We start from the raw sequence: 18,825 nt of genomic DNA, 5'->3' as shown, positions 1-18,825 counted from the left end.
CGCCAGGAGCCCGGAGCGGGGCTGGGACCGGGAGCGCCTCCGCTCTCGCCACGCTCCTGACTGGATTTCCACACTTTTGGGACACTCAGAGGGGCAGCGGCAGGGCTGGGTGGGGACGAGCAGGTGGTCACTGTTTCGCCTCCCGCTCTCCCCAGCCGGTCTGAGCGCGCTGCCCACCAGGAGCTGTGGGCGGCGGGGACTGCCTGGCGCTCACCGCGTGCTATGAGGGGAACAGCCCACCGCGAGCACCCCGCTCAGCGAGGAGACGGTCCTCTCCTCCCCGAGAGGTCTAACCGCACTCACTTTTTATTGATGTTTTTCCATCGGGATTCCCCACAGCACTGACCCCCGCCCCGCCGGGTCACGCGGGGTGACTCGGCCTCGCGGGAGGCGCCGCCCCGGGCCGGGGTCGCGGCGCGAGGGGAGGGAGGGGATGCAGTGCGTCCTCCCCCGCGATAGGGGGCGCTGCAGCGGGCGGGCGCGCGGGGCTCCGCCGCCGCCGCCATCTCCTCGCTGAGCTCATAAAGGTGTCGCGCAGGTTCCGCCCGGGCTCGTCATTCCGCCGCCCCGGGCCCGGTGCCGCCGCCGCCGCTGCTTCCCCCGAGCCGCGGCCTCCGTCCGCTCTCTCCTTTTTGGGGCCGCCGCTCCGCGTCAGGGGCCACCGCGCTCCCGCACCGGCCCGCCGGCAGGCGCCGGTTGTGCCCTCCCCGCCCCTTCCTCCCGTCTTCCCCTCACCCCCCCGCCCGCCCGGCCCCACTCCCGCCGGCCGAGCCCCGGAGCGCCGCCGCCGCCGGGGTGTGAGCGGGGCCCGGCGCCGTGCCGGGCCGTCCCTCGCCGGCGGGGCCATGGCCGCGAGCGCCAAGCGGAAGCAGGAGGAGAAGCACCTGAAGCTGCTGCGGGAGATGAGCAGCCTCCCGCCCAACCGCAAGTGCTTCGATTGCGACCAGCGGGGCCCCACCTACACCGACATGACCGTGGGCAGCTTCGTGTGCACCTCCTGCTCCGGCATCCTGTGAGTGAGTGCGGGCGGGGACCGCCGGCTTCATCCCCCCGGCAGCGGTGACCTCCGCCCCCGGCCGCCGGGGGACGCGTCCGCAGGGCGGCGGCGGCCGGGCGGTGCAGCTCCGCCGCGGGTCTCGCCGCGCCGCCGCTCCCCGGCGCTCGCCCTTCCTGCTGCCGGCTGGGCCACGTCGGAGGGCAGCGGGCGGGGGGCTCGCCCGGGGAGGGAAGGGGAGGAGGCCACGGGAGGCTTTCCCGGCCGCGTTCGCTGGAAATCCCCGTCGGAGCCCCCGGTGCGGAGGTGGCGGCCGCCGGCGGGTGTGCGGGGCCGGGGCGATCCTGGGGAGGTTTCTCCGGCACGTAGGGGGAGCGCGCTCGGAGCGCCACCGCCCCACGGACGTGTCGGAGGGGTGGTTAATTAAACAAGTGTGCGACAATACTTGAGGAAAGGGAAGGGGCACGTGGGTGAGCAGTTCACTGTCATGACAGCCTTAAAGATGTGAGGATACTGACTCTGTCGTGAATACGTTTACAGATATTACTTTAAGTTAAACCACCAGCATAGCTTTATGTGCGTCGGGTTCTGCTTGGTGTAGTTTGTAAGATTAGTCCTTAAGCTCTGTCTCAGTCGATAAACTACAGCCCCAATGGTTTAAGAGACTTGATGAGAAAAGTAGAAGGTGGTTGGGTTTTTTTTTTTTCTTCTTACATCGACTGTTTCCTTCAAACTATATGTATAAACCTTGGAAAGGGATTGGCTCTGATAAAGTGATTGCATTTTTCCTGTTCCTCATTCCTGTATGGACCTCCCCACTACTCCTCCCTTTTCCACCCCAGAGATAGTGTGTATGAAACTATGAGTTGTGGTCAGTCAGTTGTGAATTTCAGTCACATATCCATAATTTGGGGGAAGAGACCCCGCTGTCTCCTTAGCTGTATCTGTTTGCTTTTATATGATTCTGTAGCTAATTGTGCTAATGGAATGGAACAGAATCAAAGAGTAACCAAAGAAGTAATAAATATATGTCAAAGGATACAGATTGGTGTTTCTTAGGGTTTGAGTTCATTAAAGGAGTTCAGGAGTCTGAACTAATTTCTGTCCCCTTACTACCTCAAACAACCCTTCCAGGTGAGGTTTGGTGTTGTAGAACAAAGTTGGTAATTATGTTGAAATGCAAAATAAAGCAAATATGTTAGTGCTTTGCTGAATTTCCATGGAACAAACTGCTTTTTATATTAAGAGACAACTAATTAGACTTGGGGTTCGTCCACTTTATGTAGGCTTCTGAACAGACTTGCAAGTACAGAAAATACATATAGGTTGTGAAATTGAAAAGAGTCTCTAGTTTTTCACACATACATGCCATTCAGTCAGCCATCTCTGGCTATTGTTTGTTCTCTTAGCAAACTTATTTGTGCCGGCATGTGAAACTATTTTAAGCTACTGCATTGAGCTTATTTAATGGTTGCACATGTTCTTACTGGGTTAAACTGACAGCATGATAAAGCTGTACCATGAGAGTGTTTGTCTTTATTTTTCAGGCTTCTTAGCCTTAAATAGACAACAAATATATTGTGAATGTTGCTGAGATGCTTAGTGTGGGTTCAGTATCTATCTGTTGGATGGGAGGTATGGACTACTAAAGTGCATAGTCCAATTTATAGCAACCAAAAGGATGTACAGCCAGCTCATAAGCAGGGGACAGCTGCCACTTGGTGTTAAGTTGACTATCATTTGTTAGTTACCATGCTTAAAGGAGGGCGGCTAGCTGCAAAAACATGGTTAATGTATTGGTATTCCAATAAAATGCAATTTTCATTCTAAATATGCGGTGTTTTTGTCTTGCTGTACAAAAGCAACCTCAAACATGTTTGGTTGTTACAGTTAGTAACACCTACACTTACAGCTGGAGTAAACGACTGGTAAGAGGGCTTAAAGCTTCCCTCTAAAATAAATTTAGATTTGCTCCTTTGTGTCAATTTGAAACAACTTCCATAAACTATGTGTGCAGGATCATATGCATTGTTTAACACCTAGCCAGTAGGATGCTTATTTTTAACACTTCTGTCAGAACAGTTCTTCAAACAACTTATTTCCAAATGCTTTTCACTGTAGAATTCCACAGTGTAGGGAAATTACTTGTGAACAAACCACATAATGGCAAATAGAGAAGTACTACTGCTTCTGTAGTTCTTAATGGCTGTTTGTGTTCTGCCTCACAGTACTTGCTTTACTGTAAGGCTTTAATAATCTTAGTACTTTATCTTGTTTATATGCTATGTGAAGGACTTGCATTGCTTCTTGTTTTAATTATTTTTTTTCTAATCTAGTACAGGAAGTATTCTTGGAGTCAGGTAGATTAGTTTTTTCAAGTATGAAGTGCCCAATGCTAGATTAAAATACTAGTAGATTAAAGTCTCTTTCTGAAAGGTTTCTCAATTAATTAAAAATGATTGCTAACATCAGTATCATCTTAAATAGGCATGTTATTCTGGATACAGTGAACTCTAAACTCCTCTTTGAAGTTTAAAACTGTAGGATAACTTTTTTTACTAGTTTTCTGAAGTGTTTATTAATTCTCCTGGCAAGGGCTGTCTATTCACATCCAAAATTTTAATCCTGGATCCATCCTAAATTTCCCTTAAGTATTTCGTGTGCATCAAAAGAGTGATGCTATGTATTACTAGATTTTGCTTTAAAAACCTACTATTCCATCTACTAGCTTGTTCATATGCTGCTTAGAACAATGACAGAACTAGTGTTTTGCTAAAAAAATCTGTTTCTGACTTAAATGTTAAAGGTGCCAAGTCAGAAGTGTGAATGACAGGAGGTTTTTTCCATAGTACCTGGGGTTTAAGTGGCCAGAAGTGATCAGGTTTACCGGAGCACAAGTTTTGCTGTGCAGAATAGTGCATGCAGGAGAAAGTTCATGCCCAGTGGTGTGAATTTGGTTCCTGTTAAATACTTCCCCGTGTTTAAATTCTTTGTGTAGGCAAAAGAAGTGTGCTGGCATCGCACAAGGTAATACAACTTTTTGGTATTGTACAAGAATATAGGCTATATGGAACTATCCACACAATCATTTCAGGTTGTTCTGGAGGAGCAGTGTTCTCAGGTCAAGGATTACAGTCATACACCACAGGAAGATTTCTCTTTATTACAGCGAACTCGCATCTTGGGAAATGTTGGCAGGGAGATTATTTTGGTTTAACAGAACTCCTTTGATTCAAAGGATTATGTTGGTAGCTATGACTATTGTTTTCCTGGATGCTCCCATGTGGCCTGCTGACAGTGACATCCTTCCCTTTGTCTTATCAAATGCCTCTCTGCCTTGTATCTCAGCTGTCTGTGCATCTCTGCTTTCAAGTACTTCTGTAGCACTTGCAGTCAGCTCGCTCCCAACTTTGATAAAATGAACATGTTTTTCAGTTCTCCAATGGAAAATATCCCTGTTTGAATTCACTTGCACATGTTTTGTATTATATTATTATTTTTTATTTAATCTTGACTCTTTTTTGTATCTGCTGATGTGATAATTAAGGCTTTCTCTCACTACTCTTAACTCCTTCCCAACTTACTTAGGAAGTCTCTTGTTCAGCAACAAGGAATGTCTAGAACATAATAGGTACTTTGAGAAATGCTAAAGCCCTTTTATGCTTTTTTTTTTTTATTTTTACAACTGTTGGCCTTCTTCTGGCTCCGTGTGATGCTCTTAGTTGAAATTTTAAATTTAAAATTTTCATGGGTAGGGGATTTCTATATCAGCCAGATAGAAGTATTTGATGGCAGATAGATTAGTAACAAACTATAACGTCTCTCTGCAGTGGTGATGAGTTATTGTTCTTTCTTTAGAGGAAGTTTAGCAGAAATTAAAATAGTGTAAATAAACAATGCTACAGTGAAGGTGATTGTGTTAGCATGACTTTTCAGTCCTTTCTTTTGGAGCGTGTTTGGAAAAGGACTCCATGTGTTCTGTGTCTCTGTGTGTGTGTGTATATATATAAAGGATATTTTCTGTGTTACTATATTTCTTGTTTTCAGTTGCAGGGCAGGAGAGAAAGGAAATATCTCTGTACCACAATGAACACTGTACAGTTCAGAAAGAATGTTTGGGTATTTTTAAAGAAAAAACCTAAATTAACCTTAACTCTGCTTCAAAATGTGTGTATGAGTCGTCTGCTATTAAAAATAAATGAGCTTGTGAGATGGCGGCGGGTCTCCAGGGAGGTCTACAAGTATCAGGAATGGCCAGTGCTGTTTATATTCTTTTTTGCTAATTGCAGTAGCACAGAAATAATAAAAAATGCTGTGACATTGGGGTTTTTTGACACCTGGGGGTGTGGGGTGCTGTATAATGGCTCAGTATTTGACTTGCCTGGTAAACTTCCTGCTTTTTAGGGGGTCAGATTTTGCTGACTTAAACTCGAGATGGTGTTAAAATCTGATCCAGGGGACATTGGCAGTGTTGGGCAGCCGTCTGCCCACCATTCCTCCCACGAAAAGGACCCTCTCTTCTGCCAGGCTTTTTCCTCCGTTCCCAGCCCTGGCCTTTGCAGACAGCTGCTCTGCCAACAATCACAAGTTCAACTATAATTTGCCACTAAATATGTTAGTAACAAATATCCACTGCTTGTTGACTGTGTTTTGAATGTTTAATATTTCAGTTGCCAGACTGCAGAATCCTGTGTCAGTGGCCTTAAAGCTTCCTTTGTTTGTGAGGGCACCAGTTGAACAATGCCCTCTGGAGAACAGAGGTCTCATGTTCTCTGAAGCTCCGTGAGGGTCAGTGGAGGAGAATCTCTGGGCTGGAAGCTCTGGTCACAGTGCTCTTCCACAGCAATGATCGCTGCTGAGCCTGAAGTTGGCAGTGATGAGTGGGATTTCTGTGTGGGATGTTCTAGCTGTGGTGTGCTGGATAAGTGCAGATGGCAGAATTGTCTTAGTCTGTCGTCTTTCCCCAGGGCCTCTTGGGAGGAGAGAGCTGCAGTTTGGTTGAAGTGCTGAGGTAGTGTTTGGTTCTGCCTTCCCCGGGAGCTCTGTTGTAGGGAAGGGAGTAACTGGTGCCTCTGCACAGGGGCAGCTTCTAAATACTTGTTCAGGGTCAATTTAAATTTAGGCATGGATAACTTGCACTAAGGGACTGTAATCCACTCTGTGCCCTGTTAAATAGGGAGTACTGTAAAGCATTAGAACTGGTGAAACACTTGTCAAATACAAGGAAAGAAGCATTTTTCCTATGAAAAAGGAGGTTTATTAGTTCCTCATAAGGGATAATTGCGCTTGGCTATCTACCAATAAGCTTCCCCCATATGTAGATGAGCTGTTTGTGAATCATTTGGGTCATTAAATAATATCTGTAAGTTAGGAAGGGTTGATCCTTGAATCCTATTTCAAAAATCTCATAACTGCTCTCTTTTAGGGAAATTCCAGGCAATTCAGTTAGTTAGAAATTTAGTTATAAATCATAAAAAAAAAGAAAAAATAGAGAGTTTGCTGTTCTAATGGTAGAATGAAAGTAATTTGTTTAAGGAACATAATGCATATGTTTGGGCTGTGTTGGTGTGCAGCTTATTGTCCCGAATTCCTTGTTCCGGGCTGATTTCTGAGGCTGCTTTAGTATAAGAGAAAGCTTTACATAGATTCCCTGCATCCTTTGCCGTATTCAGTGGACATAAATACTTGAATGTACATTATTGCAGCTTTATAATTTTCTTTAGATTATGGCTTTTAAAGTTTTGTTCAGAATTTCCAGTCCTCCAGGACCACTGACGTGGTGCTATGCTCTCTTTCATCCTGCCAGACATCTGACGATCTGATCTTTAAGGGGGGATGTCTTCCTTCTTTTAGCAGGATGGCACAAGACAAATGTGAATTCATCTTATCCCATGTGGATATAATGTGTATATCAGGGAACCTTTTAAAACCTTATGAAGTCTTATATATCTGAAGTCTTCACTGGAGAGAGGGGCATGGAGGAAGTCTCTGAGATTTAACAAAATCTTATCTAGGCTTCAACCACATTTAATATTTTTGCTTAATAGAGCTGAAGATATCAGTATTTGCTGATGTAAATGCTCTGAAGAGCTCTGGAAGATCAGTGTAGAATAGGTGCATCTTAAAGAACTCGTGCAGTGCCCTGAAATTGCAAACATGGGTACAACAGAGCACTGAAACTGTACTTACTGCAAAAGGGAATTTCCAGCAGGAGCTAGTGGGGAAGTTGAGATATACAGCCTGTGCTGGGAAACATGTGAATGTGTTACTGAATAGCTCTGGCTTTTAAATAGTCATTAAATAGTTTACAACTGCGTAACTGTGCTGCTATTGTAATTACTGGGAGGAGAGTAAATTGAACAGGCTAAGGCAGACAAAACTGCTTTTATACTTGCTGTAAAAGCAAGGGGCAGTAATTGTCATCTAACATTTGATGGAGCCAGATCCGTGTGAAATGTCAGGTGGATGTCAACTTTGTTTCTATGCTGTCACTCAATATGTGATGCTACAAGTGCCATTTAATGAAAGTAATTACTTGCAGGCACAGACCAAGAAGGTGTTTCTCTTAAAACCCAAAAATAAGTAAAACCTAATCCTAGCACCAGGTCTGAGACAATGAATGTCAACTGCATAGAACTCCTACAGATTTGCTTTAAATTGCATCATTTTAAAATACGTACTTAGTTCAAAAAATCTTAGATAATATTATAGTATTTTAATAAATGTGATTTGTGATGTAGATAATAATTTGTGATGTAGATAATACAGCTAGATGAAAGATGTTAAATTGGTAACTTTAATTAACCAAGAAATTTAAATATTTTGAGAGAAGATAGTTTAATCAACTATCTTAAAACCTCTTTCAGTGAAACTTCTTACCTTGTCAAGAACTGTGGAGTCCAATGTCCGCTGCTCCAAATTCAAAAATTTACTGAATCAAATAGTATTCTGTAAAACTCATTTTTATATTCCTGTAGGTTTGTAAATGACTTCTGCTTTTAATGTACTCAAAATCACTGCATTTCTTAGCAAAATACAATTAATGTTTATTCAAGTGTTAATCCAAGAGTGATTATCTTAAGTTTGTTTTCTCATGAAACTTAGGCTAAAATGTTACTGCTTAGTGTTTTAACCTGTATTCAACTTCTGATTAAAAATGTGGAAATCTTTTAACACAGGATCAGAATTGTCTTACAAGTACACTTGAATTTAGGTGTGAAGGTGAATTTGCAAGCTAAATGCACAGCATTTTTGTGCATTTAGTATTTTTCTAATTAGACTTACTTGGAAAACTTGAAGTGCTAAAATTTTTCTGTCAAAGTTGAATATAATGTTAATATTTGGAATATCAGATTTTTATCATGGGCTATTCTGATGGATAACAGTTTAATTTATAGTTAACGTTCTTCGGATAATCATGGAGTTTAAAGAAAACAACTGTTTGTCCTAAATTAGATGTCAGTGTTGTTTTGGTTTTTTTTTATTCTTGAAAGTAATCTAAACGAAATTTAGGATTCTAAGTGTAGGGATAAATACAAGCAATACAGCTATCAGTTGCTTTTCTTAGTGATTTGTTAGGCCCATATTACATCCATGGAATGCTTTTTGTGTGCTTTGATATCTCATGGTTAATGTGTATTGTTTTTTTGAGATTGTATTTCAGAAATCCAGGCCTGATTAACCTCTGTGTTAAACTGGCCCCATGGTATTACCTGAGTGTCTCCACTTTGCACATGTGGTATGGAATGTTCTTGCATCCATTGGGCAAAGCACAGCTTGGGTTTGATTGGCAGTTTTTGTGGGCAAAAGCAGTAGTTAGCATGTATTTAAGAAGGAGTTTGAGAAGAAAGCAAGCTTTTTGTTACCCTGGTGCTGATGCTCAGCAGGTTTTCTCTGTGCTTGCAGGTTGTGACTGTACTGGGTTTGGCAGTGTCAGACTGGCAGCACAGGTGCCTGGAGTTCTGCTGGCCCTGCTGCAGCAGCTTGGCGTGGATGTGAGTGAGAGTGGTGCCAGTCTGGGCTAAGGGCAGAGCTGCTCACGTTTGGAGCTGTGACATTAGCAATGGTATCTCTCGTTTGGGAGCATGCTAAAATCAGTGTATTTCTGCTTTTGTTGTGGTTACTTCTGTAGTGTTCAGGAAGAGGAGTAAGCCTCTGTGAGTGCTGGAACAAAAAGTAAACTAGAAAAAGATGCTGTAAGGAAACAGGAAATGTAGGTTAAAGCAAGAGAAAAAGACTGAGCTGGGCAGTTTAGCTTGAAGAAATCTACTTACTGTGTAGAAGTTGTAATAAGAGATCAAAATGAGGAAGGAGTTAGAGGGAAAGGAAACTACAATGAAGGAAGCCAAGAGTGAGATACAAAAGGTAGAGGCAAGAGTGAAGCAGATTAGGATTTAAGAAAGAAAGTCTAATTTTGTTTTCTTTAATTTGCATAGAAAGTGCTGGAGTGACTTTGAGTGATTGTGAATATTGGTCTCCCCTGAAGTTCTGCTATTCTGCTTTGTGTATTGAGTTACTTGGAGAAAAGCTTGCACAGCCTGAAGGTGTATGGCAGTACCAAGAATGAGTGTGCTTTACAGAGATGGCTCCTGATTTTAAAAACTGACTTGATTTCTAGTTGTAGCATTAAATGTGCTTGTAGGATGACAGATTTCCCAAATGCTGAATACTTCTTGCTTCTTTCAGGCGGGGCTTGAATCCACCCCACAGAGTGAAGTCGATTTCAATGACTACATTCACACAACAGGAAATAGAATTTCTGCAGAAACATGGAAATGAAGTAAGTATTATTTGGAGAATAAACTGAATTTGGCACTTCAGTATTAAAGTTGAAAATACTACTTTAAGATTTTTTTTTGGGGTGGTTTTTTTGTATTTTTTTTTCCAAAAGCTAGACAGAAGTGTTTTGAAGCCAGCATCATTTGAAATGAGGCTTCTGAAAAGCTTGTTTCATTGGGTAGCAGATCATCATAGTGTTATTGCCCAACCCAGACAGTCCACATTCACATGATCATTATTTCTGAATTGGGTTTTCTTTTGATTTTGCATAAGGCAATATGCAGCCGTCTTTTTTTCTTTCCTGTAAGCTCAGAACTGAAACTGACTGCATCAGTGTTTCCTGAAAGAATGTACTGTGACAAAAATAAATACAAAAATACAGCTTGTAGCTGTGTTTGTTCACACTTGGTGTCAGAAAGTCTTCTAGTAGTTTTAATAGCCTCTCTACTTAATAAAAGTATATCCATATTGAATGTTATTGAGAGAGGAAGGAAAGGGAGAAATTATTATCTAGTGAGTGGTTTGTGGCAGTTTTGAAGAGGAGAAGTTCTAGCATACTGACTTTTTGTTCTTTTTAATAGAAACAAAAATATGAGTTAACTGTTGGATTGGCTCTGTGGGAATACACAGAGCAATTAATAAGCCCTGGATGTGGCTATTGCTGACTTCAGTTTGAGGGTGAAGTTTGTGTTTAATACCATGCTATAGCCTTGAAGATTTTAGAGGCAGATTTTGCCTCTGTTAGAACTAGATAAGGTGCTGCTTCACAATGATTGTATCTGTATCTTGTTTAGTGGAACTATTGATTGTAGGCTAGGAGTGTTTTATTAGTGTGCTTTTGTGAAGCTTTGTGGGGATAAATCCCATCATTCAGTAAAATGCTGAACTTGTTTAAAGTTGGTCCATTCATAACTGTCAGGTTGAAGAATGAAAACAGGAGTAGTAATTTCTTTTTCTACCCTGCTAAATGTGCATTATTTGTTGAAATGACTGTTGGTGGATGATTCCTAGACAGAGCTAGAACAAGGCCTGAACTCTCCCAGACTTCATAAAATACTGTTGATGGCTTAGATTGATTGGGTTTTTAAAACTGTAGAGCATTGCATATGTGTGTGTATATGTATAGTGCATATTGCTGCCTTTTCGCATAGGGAAATTTAATAAATAGTCTTCTGTGGATTCACATAGAGTGTGTTGGAGGCTCTTTCCATAAGATTAGATTGTAAAGTCCAGCTTTGCTTTAAGCTTCACAAAGTGTGAAGGAAAATGTGTGTTTGTAGCTCTCTCCTGGCATTTGTTTTAATTTCATTTTTTGCTGAACTTGCAGAGTCTAGAGAGTGCTATGAGTTTGTTTTCAGTGATCTGGAACCTTAAGTGATCTCTTCTCAACTGATTAATGTGGTTGTCCTTCTCATTATAGCCATGACTAGTCTGCTAATCATAATGATTTAATTGATATGTAATTTATTATAGGCATAAAAAAATTGGCAGACCTCTGCAGTGCTGTTCTGTTTCAAAAGTGAAGGTCTTTGCACTTGTAATTCTCTAAGTAGAGAATTGTAATGATTTAAATGAACTGCCTCATAAATGAAGATGTCCTTCTGAATTTAGTTTTAGGTTGTTGATTATTGCTTTAATTCTTAAGTAGAACTGATTAGATACTTGTAAGTATTTGTGGTGGATTTAAGGAGTTCTCAGATACTGAACATCAGTGATTATTGCTTTAAACACTGTTGGAAGTTTAAAACTTAGTTAAATATGTTTTCACAGTGTTGTATTTTATATTGCATAGTTAAATAGGCATTTTGCTTTCTCTGGTTGGTATTGGACTTTGGAATACTTATCTGCAGATAAGATAATGTATTGGACAGAGGAAATTCATCTGACCTCACAAAAAATGTTTTTTTGCTTAGCTTGCTGTTCAGCATGGGAGGCTCTTTTGTGTGTAGGAAGAAAGAAAATTTCCTAAAATAAGACCTTTCAAACGTGGAATTGTCCAACGTTGTAATATCAACAGTTAAAACAATTGTACAGTGATACAGATTAAAAGAAGCTCAACTTTTTTGGTAATCTACCATGTTTAGCTTCCAGTTTTTTGTAACTTTTTAAATACTTTCATTCCAACTTTTTTGTTCTAGTCTTTCTCCGAGATGAACAAGGCCTCAATAACCTTTTTTGCTTCCAGATGAGTAGATCATGGTTGTACAATAGGGATCTTGTTCTGAATACAAAGTAAAATATCAAGAAAACTTCCATGAGATAAAGTAGTTGAGGTGCTGAGTTGTTCTTAGAGGAAGTAATTTTCCACTCTCCTTCAAAGGATATTTATAAGGTCGGTGTCTTGTGTGAGGTTCAAGTCCTTTAACAATACCAGAAAAGAACCCCAACCACTCAACCAAAGAAAGAAAAATACCCAAAACACTCCCTAATATTTAAAATGCCAACTTTTTCCCAGTTGTTGTAAATGACCCTCTTTGTGACACACATAGATAAAATACTCAGTTACTGAAAGGTTTCTGCAAAGTAACTGTTTCAGGGGGAGATTGTTCAGAGCAGCTCTTCCTTGGGTGGGGCACCATCTTCTCCATATATACAGATTCTAAGAAATGTGAATAGCATTTCTGGCACAGGTAGCTTGACCGTTACTTTAAATGAGTTTTTACTGCTTTAAACAGAGCTTTAAATCCTTATACAGATTAGAAGACACCTATATTTTGTCATCTGGAGGTATGAAAGCTGAACTCCTGTTCTGCTAATGCTAGGATTAGGTCACTGCAGCAAGAATGTAAGCATCTTCCAGCTGACATTCCTCAAGTGCCTTCTGAAGTCCTTTTGAAGGATCAAGACAGTTCTGACTGGGTAGTGTTGTTCATCTCCTTGCTCTCCTCATGAAGAGCAGTGTGAGGTGTTTTCACATTTTCTTGTTAGGAATAATGAGGAGAGCACTATGGAGGTGTGTCTGTCTGAATACTCATCCTCAAATGATGGTAGTGCTGGTTCTGCCCCTGATTCAGTTGTGCAGTGGTAGTAGGAAGTGAACTCGCTGTTTGAAGAAACTGGAGGTGGTGCTAAATCTCCTGTTGCCTTTATAGCTGTGAATATTTATTCAGAAACTTTTTCCCTAAGATAAAAAATAGTATTATGAACTGGTTAAGGGTTAGTTTTTCTTCTGCCCTTTTGAAAAATGACAGGTATTTTATAGGCTTTCCATATAACCTGTTCTAATATGCATGTGGTTGAAGAAAAAGATTTTGATGATCTTGTGTTTAGAAAATCTCTGTTACTCTGGGGCAAAGACCATGTTTACCTGAGCTAATGAGTAGAAGGTATGCTCAGCTGCTCTGACTTATTTTAATAGTGCTGAATTTTGGTTTGGTGCCAATTTTTCTGACTCTCAATAGCACCTGTGCAAGTCTCTGTTTCCTGTACTCTTGCAGGACTGGCAGCAGTCTGAGTCTGGTTCAGAGCTGGTGTTAGGCCAAACCAGAATGCTTCCCTAGAATCTCCTTCAGTGTGGAATGTGGCCTAGAAACCCTGGAGTGGAAGGAGCAGTCCTAAGCTGGAGCTGATGAGTGCTGACAGCATGAGCTGTGCAGTCAGGTGTCCTTGGAGTACATTGCTGGTTCTGCTAATACGATACAGAGATACATGAGCTGATTGTGTGTAGAACAATGTCTTTGTTAGCAGGATTTACTGGCTTGACTGTGCTTATGAAACCATTATAACTTCTGGACCCAAACTGCCTGTGAAATCAGTACTCCGGCGGTATAAAATTCTTTTAACCTACAGAGATTAATGAATAATATTGGCATCAGAAGTGCAGAATTGCTAAACAAAGCTATAACTTGCTTACACAAAGAAGTTGTTTCCAAATCTTTCTTTTTGTAGGGTGTTATGTTTTGGAACATAGTTTTGTTATGTGGTAATGTACAGTTCTTTGCACTGTCAGCATTATATTTGGTGCATAACTGGGGATATTGTATTGGTAGGGAAGGGGAGAACAAGAAATCTAATTTGGCATTTTCCTGCCTCCTGAAAGGTATTATCTTGTTAGAGCTTTTTAAACTAGACTGACACATGTAATCTTCCTATGCAGTGGTTTGTCTGGGTCTCAAGAAGTCTTGTAGGTCAGGTAGTGTGCTTTTTGCTAGTTGAAGTGCAGCTTCTGTCACCAGGAGGATGTCTCCTGTGAGAGCTTCTTCTTGCCTTGCTGCCTTCACCACATACTAGAGCAGGAGTTCTTAATGAGAAAGAACTTAACTCTGCTGGCCTGACTGAATTTTTATTCTTCCTAATTATGCTAACAGGAGTTTCTAAAGTGTGGTGGCTCAATGTGTTGTGTAAGCAGAAGGCCTTTGTCTCTCCTATATCCGCCTTCCCACACACACTGGCGATCTCTATCAGTGAAATAGTTATGACATGGCAAAGCTTTATTTGGTAGTTGAAATACATAGCTCTTGAATGGAAATAACTAAAATCTCAGATTCGCAGTGTTTCTGCAAAATTTGATGGATAATGCTGATTCTTTTCTTAATTAGCTGTTTTTTAGTGGGCCTATTCTTCCCCACTTGCCCAACTCTGTAAAAACACACGGGGGGAAAAAACCCCAAAACACATCAACAAACCTAAAAAGCAAAACACAAGTTTAATTTTTGTGGGAAACAGGTAAATGGATTTTTCTTTTAGTCTTTGAGCCCTGCTTGGAACTCCTGAAAGCATGAAATCCTACTGGAGGCTGGGTTTTAAACCAGAAACCTTTCTGATTAACTTTGTGTTGTGCCAGATGTGCACTGAATGGGATGTATTCTTTGTTGCTTTCTGCCAAAGCTGAAAACAAAGGTAATTTCTTGAAGTGTCAGACTACAAATGTAAATAGTGTATGGAAAACCTAATTTATGGTAAATATCATTACTTTGGGAAGAACAGTTCTCCCTTAGATGGAATGCTGGAAGTGCAGATTCAGGGAAACCAATGGTAGGAAGCGAAATATAGGTAAAGGCTTTATTATAACACACAATATGCACTTGGCCCATTTTCTCCTTTCAATGATATATTTAAATTACAGCAACTCACAGTTTCTGTCTTGCTACCTCCTGGGTTTTTTATCTAGGTCAGGGTGAGTAGGTTGGTGCTGGTTGTGATTCTCTTTCCCTCTTTACTTCGTGCTGTACTTGCTGATCTAATTCTGAACGTCCCAGTATCTGGTTGCCAAGTGTCTAATGACATCCCTTGCAGGACTGGAGCTTGTTGGCAGAGGACAGGTACTATCCTTCCCAAAGCAGTTGTAAAGGAATTCTTAGGAACTTTTAAATTCCATAAAGACAGCTGCTGAATCTTGCTATCTACTTATTGTTACCTGACAAGATAAAACTTTGCTTTGTCTTGATTTTTGCAGCCCCCAGAGTGTAGTAGGGGCAAAACTTCAAAGTATTGCTTCTGTCAACCCTTCAACAAAAGTAGACTTTGAAATGCTGCATACGCTTAGTCATTCTGACTTCAATGCTCTCCTTTTTTTCCCCCCTGCTCCGTTGGTGAACCAGTGGGACATGGACTAATTATACTTTTCAGGGACAGTGGACAATGATTATGGATTGTTGGATATGTTCCACTGTTTCTAGGGGCTTCCACATAACTCGAATGTTTACTCTTGGCTCCAGCTTGTCAGGCTCTTCTCTAAGCAGAGCATTTTGTTTGATAGAGCTGTGGTTATCAAAAGGAGGAGTATAGCAAAGCTTTTGGTGAATAAACAGAGCTTTTGAGCAAAGGCTTATTTGTGCTGCTGTTGCAGAAAGAACAGTATTAATATTAAATGGCTGAACCAGAGTATTCCCAAGGAGGTGGTGCAATGTAAAAGGATTTCAGAAAGCCACAGAATTTTTAGCCCAATACCTTAATAGTAGTGTTGTGTAATTGTGTGGTGAGTTGGGATGATGCTTCATATATTATCTGTAAAAGCAAAAGAATGAGTAATTCTGTTAAAATGGGGCTGAAGATGTGTCATGCAACTTGAGCAGTAGCATTTTCTGAATGAGGTCTGCAAGTGTGATTTATATATGGAGTATTTAGAGGGGTGGTTTCAAATACATGCTCCTTGGGGTATCAAATTCAAATTTCTCAAAACATGCATTTTCAAAATAACTGAAAATTGAGAATAGTTACTTCCTTGGATTCTTTTTCAAATAGTGGATTTGTGTTAAATAAGAAGAAAACTATGTTTAGTAGAGCAGCTGCTTGCTTAAGGCTTAGATTTGTGCAGGTTTACATTTCCTTTAATGCCTTTTTGCAGTTCCTCCCTGCTCCTGTGTCCTGCAAGTAATGCCCTGCAATAGTCAGCACATACTGTGGATATCTGTGCTGAATAACTGTGGGAGTAACTGTGCTGTTCAGGTGTCCTGCCTGGGCAGCTGTCGGGCCAGACAGAACATAGACTGAAGCTTAGGAGGAAGTGTTGGCAACTGAAGATGCCAGTCTGATCTTTGTATGGCATAAGTTGCCCTGATATTTATCACAACAGTAACTTTTGAATCGCTCTGAAACAAAAAAATGTGATGGCCTGATCAATAAAAATAAAGCAACAATTAAAATTTCTCACAGCAAACTTCTTTCTGTGCGTGAGATTCGGGACTGTTGGTGACTTCAAGAAAACACAATTACATGATGTGAGTTCTATCTCTGACAACAATATTTTTGAAATTTTATTTTTCATTTTTTATCCTGTGATATTGCATAGCTCTCTGTCGTTTGTGGTTTTTTTGGATGGCTGAAAATTGTATTTTGTGGCTCACTTGAAGCATAATCAATGCAGTGTTGTGGATCCCTGTCAAGTCAGATGATAGTAGCAGAAGTATAGCTAGACAGAGCACACAGGTCACCAGCAAACAAGGGAAGACAACGGGCCTTTTATTGGGCTTTGAATGCCTGCTTGGAACGACTGCTGATGTTGAAAGCATTGTGTGCTGCTTCAGACAGAAATATGTGCCTTTTCATGGTTTCTGGTGTGGTTCTAAAGCTTTATAAAATATGTCTTTCTAAAGGACTTAAGCAGAATTGTGTAGGTTGGAGAAAACCTTTAAGATCATCAAGCCCAGCTGTAGTAGGAAGACAAAACAGCCTTTTTTGGCATAAGCATGGTCTGAAATGCCCTTATAAGAATGTGATTTACCCTTCATATTCCAGTCATATTGTACACCCACGTAGTCTTACGGTTCCTTTCCATCATTCCTGCTATCCAAATCCAAACTACTCTTATCTATTGTGGATGTCTGGTTTTAGTTTAAGATTTCTTCATATTTAAGAACTTTTAAGAAATTGTACTTTCTCTGATAACTGTTCAGCTAAAGAAACTTGGGTGAAATTTGATTTGCATCCTGGTGTGGTAAATGTTTTATACTGCATTTGTACAACTCCTGCAGTCAGACTATGATACAATGAGAATGTCTTGCTGAAGTGTGTGTAATTAAGTAGGTTCTTTGACTTAGTGGTTGTCCATTAGTAGAACTGGTAGTAAAATTGGTTGCCCATTTAGTAAAACTGTTCTCTGTGCTACCAGCAGCAGAAGAACACAGAGTGCCTGGCAGTTTGTTTAAATTAATTACAGTAGTGACTTAAGGCATATTTCACTAGTTACTTCCTTTTGTGGTTAGGTATTTAGAAGGAATTAGTTGCTCCAGGAAACACTTTTGGAAGCCTGCTTTCTGAAGGTTTGCAAAAATTGCAATGCAATGGCAAGAGCTGATGCCTTTAAGAAGCTTACATCATTTTAAACTAACAGGTGTCTGTTCAGCACAGTCCTCCTCCATTCCTGTTTGCATATTCATAGAACTGTATCTACTATAGCTCTGTAGCTGGTAATGATCTAAAGTCACACAGCACCTTGTTTTCTGAGTCTTCACAGAAATCACCTGTAGTGGTCACAATGGAGCACTGGTGGGCTTTTTTGATTTGGATTGCTTGTTGTTGGAGGGTTTTATTTTGTTGTTTTTTTTTTTTTTTTTTTTTCTTTCCCTGTCACTCCAAATGCTTAGGCACTTCAGGGTGAAAATGAAGCAGAAAACTGGGAGGGAGAAATGTGAAAAACTGGGTTGTAGTTTCTTGCTTTGAGTTGATCTCCTCCAGGTTTCAATGGTACCAATGACATGGTAATTGTGATGAGTTTCTTTGATCTAACTTGTTTTGGGTGGCAGGAGAAGGAGGAGTAATTGGATGGTCTGATATGGGTGGGGAAGTGGCCCTCCTATGTCATTTGCACATCTCAGGCTGGATGCAAACTTACTATCGTGGTAGAGCTCCAAGTGTTACAGTGCTGGGTGCAGAATTGAGTAGGGGCTGTTGTAACATTTGCCTTTCTACTTGTCTGAAATTAAGCACAATTTTTCTTTTCTTCAGTATTTCCTGGTCTTTCCAATATTGAAGTTGGGGGTTGGGAGGGGACTGTGTGGATTTGAACACCACCAACTCCTGCTGCTAGAGATTCTGTAAATAGCCACAAGCAGGACTTCTCTTCCTCCTAGCAATCATATGATTGCTGCTTGTATAGTTATACTCACAAATCTAAGTATGGAAATACTACTGCTGGCTCATCTCAGGCTATTCAGTGCAAGTTTAAAGCTACACACATAAATTTTCTGATTTTATACTTTTTGCCACCAGAAAGTGGTGAAAACTTGGTACTGTTAAGACAGTGATTCTTGATATTAGCCTTTACTTTAAAACAGGCTTGTGACTTTTTTGTCTAAGTTTGTATAAAGAAGTAGTAAACACATCTATTAAGCTTCATTTTATCTATTACTATACTAAGTGACTTTAATTGTGGGAACTCAAATCACAGCGTTGAACTTCACCCTTTTGTGGAGTAAAATTGCGGAATGAATGCAGAATTGCTGAGTTTGAGTTAGAAATTACTGATGTTAGCTCTAAATTAGCTGTATAAATACTAATTTAAAAGTATCTTTTGATCATTAGATCTATTTCCTGTTATTGACTCTATCCAGTAGATAATAACAATGTTGGTAATAAGGACTATTAGGTGTTGAATATGCAATTGGCTATTTAGA

At 40.8% G+C, this 18,825-nt stretch overlaps 1 protein-coding gene across 10 annotated transcripts in view; it reads left to right on the top strand.

The window, feature by feature from the left end:
• The first annotated feature begins 515 nt into the window (after window positions 1–515).
• The window catches only part of AGFG1 (ArfGAP with FG repeats 1), a 34,809-nt gene continuing 16,499 nt past the window's right edge, over window positions 516–18,825 (top strand). For 2 of the 10 annotated variants that reach the window (XM_079315612.1, XM_079315605.1), the window contains exons 1-2: window positions 519–1,012; window positions 9,680–9,773. In XM_079315612.1, the coding sequence (XP_079171738.1) occupies window positions 846–1,012; window positions 9,680–9,773 (261 nt within the window). In that variant the 5' untranslated portion in view covers window positions 519–845. Of the gene's footprint in view, window positions 1,017–9,679; window positions 9,774–18,825 lie in introns of all 10 variants that reach the window. The other 8 variants (XM_079315606.1, XM_079315613.1, XM_079315611.1 and 5 more) reach the window with 7 other exon arrangements.

This window comes from Erithacus rubecula, assembly GCF_903797595.1.
Source record: "Erithacus rubecula genome assembly, chromosome: 11".
Lineage (NCBI taxonomy): Eukaryota > Metazoa > Chordata > Aves > Passeriformes > Muscicapidae > Erithacus > Erithacus rubecula.
The sequence above is the reverse complement of the archived record's forward strand: the minus strand, read 5'-3'. Positions and strand labels throughout refer to the sequence as shown.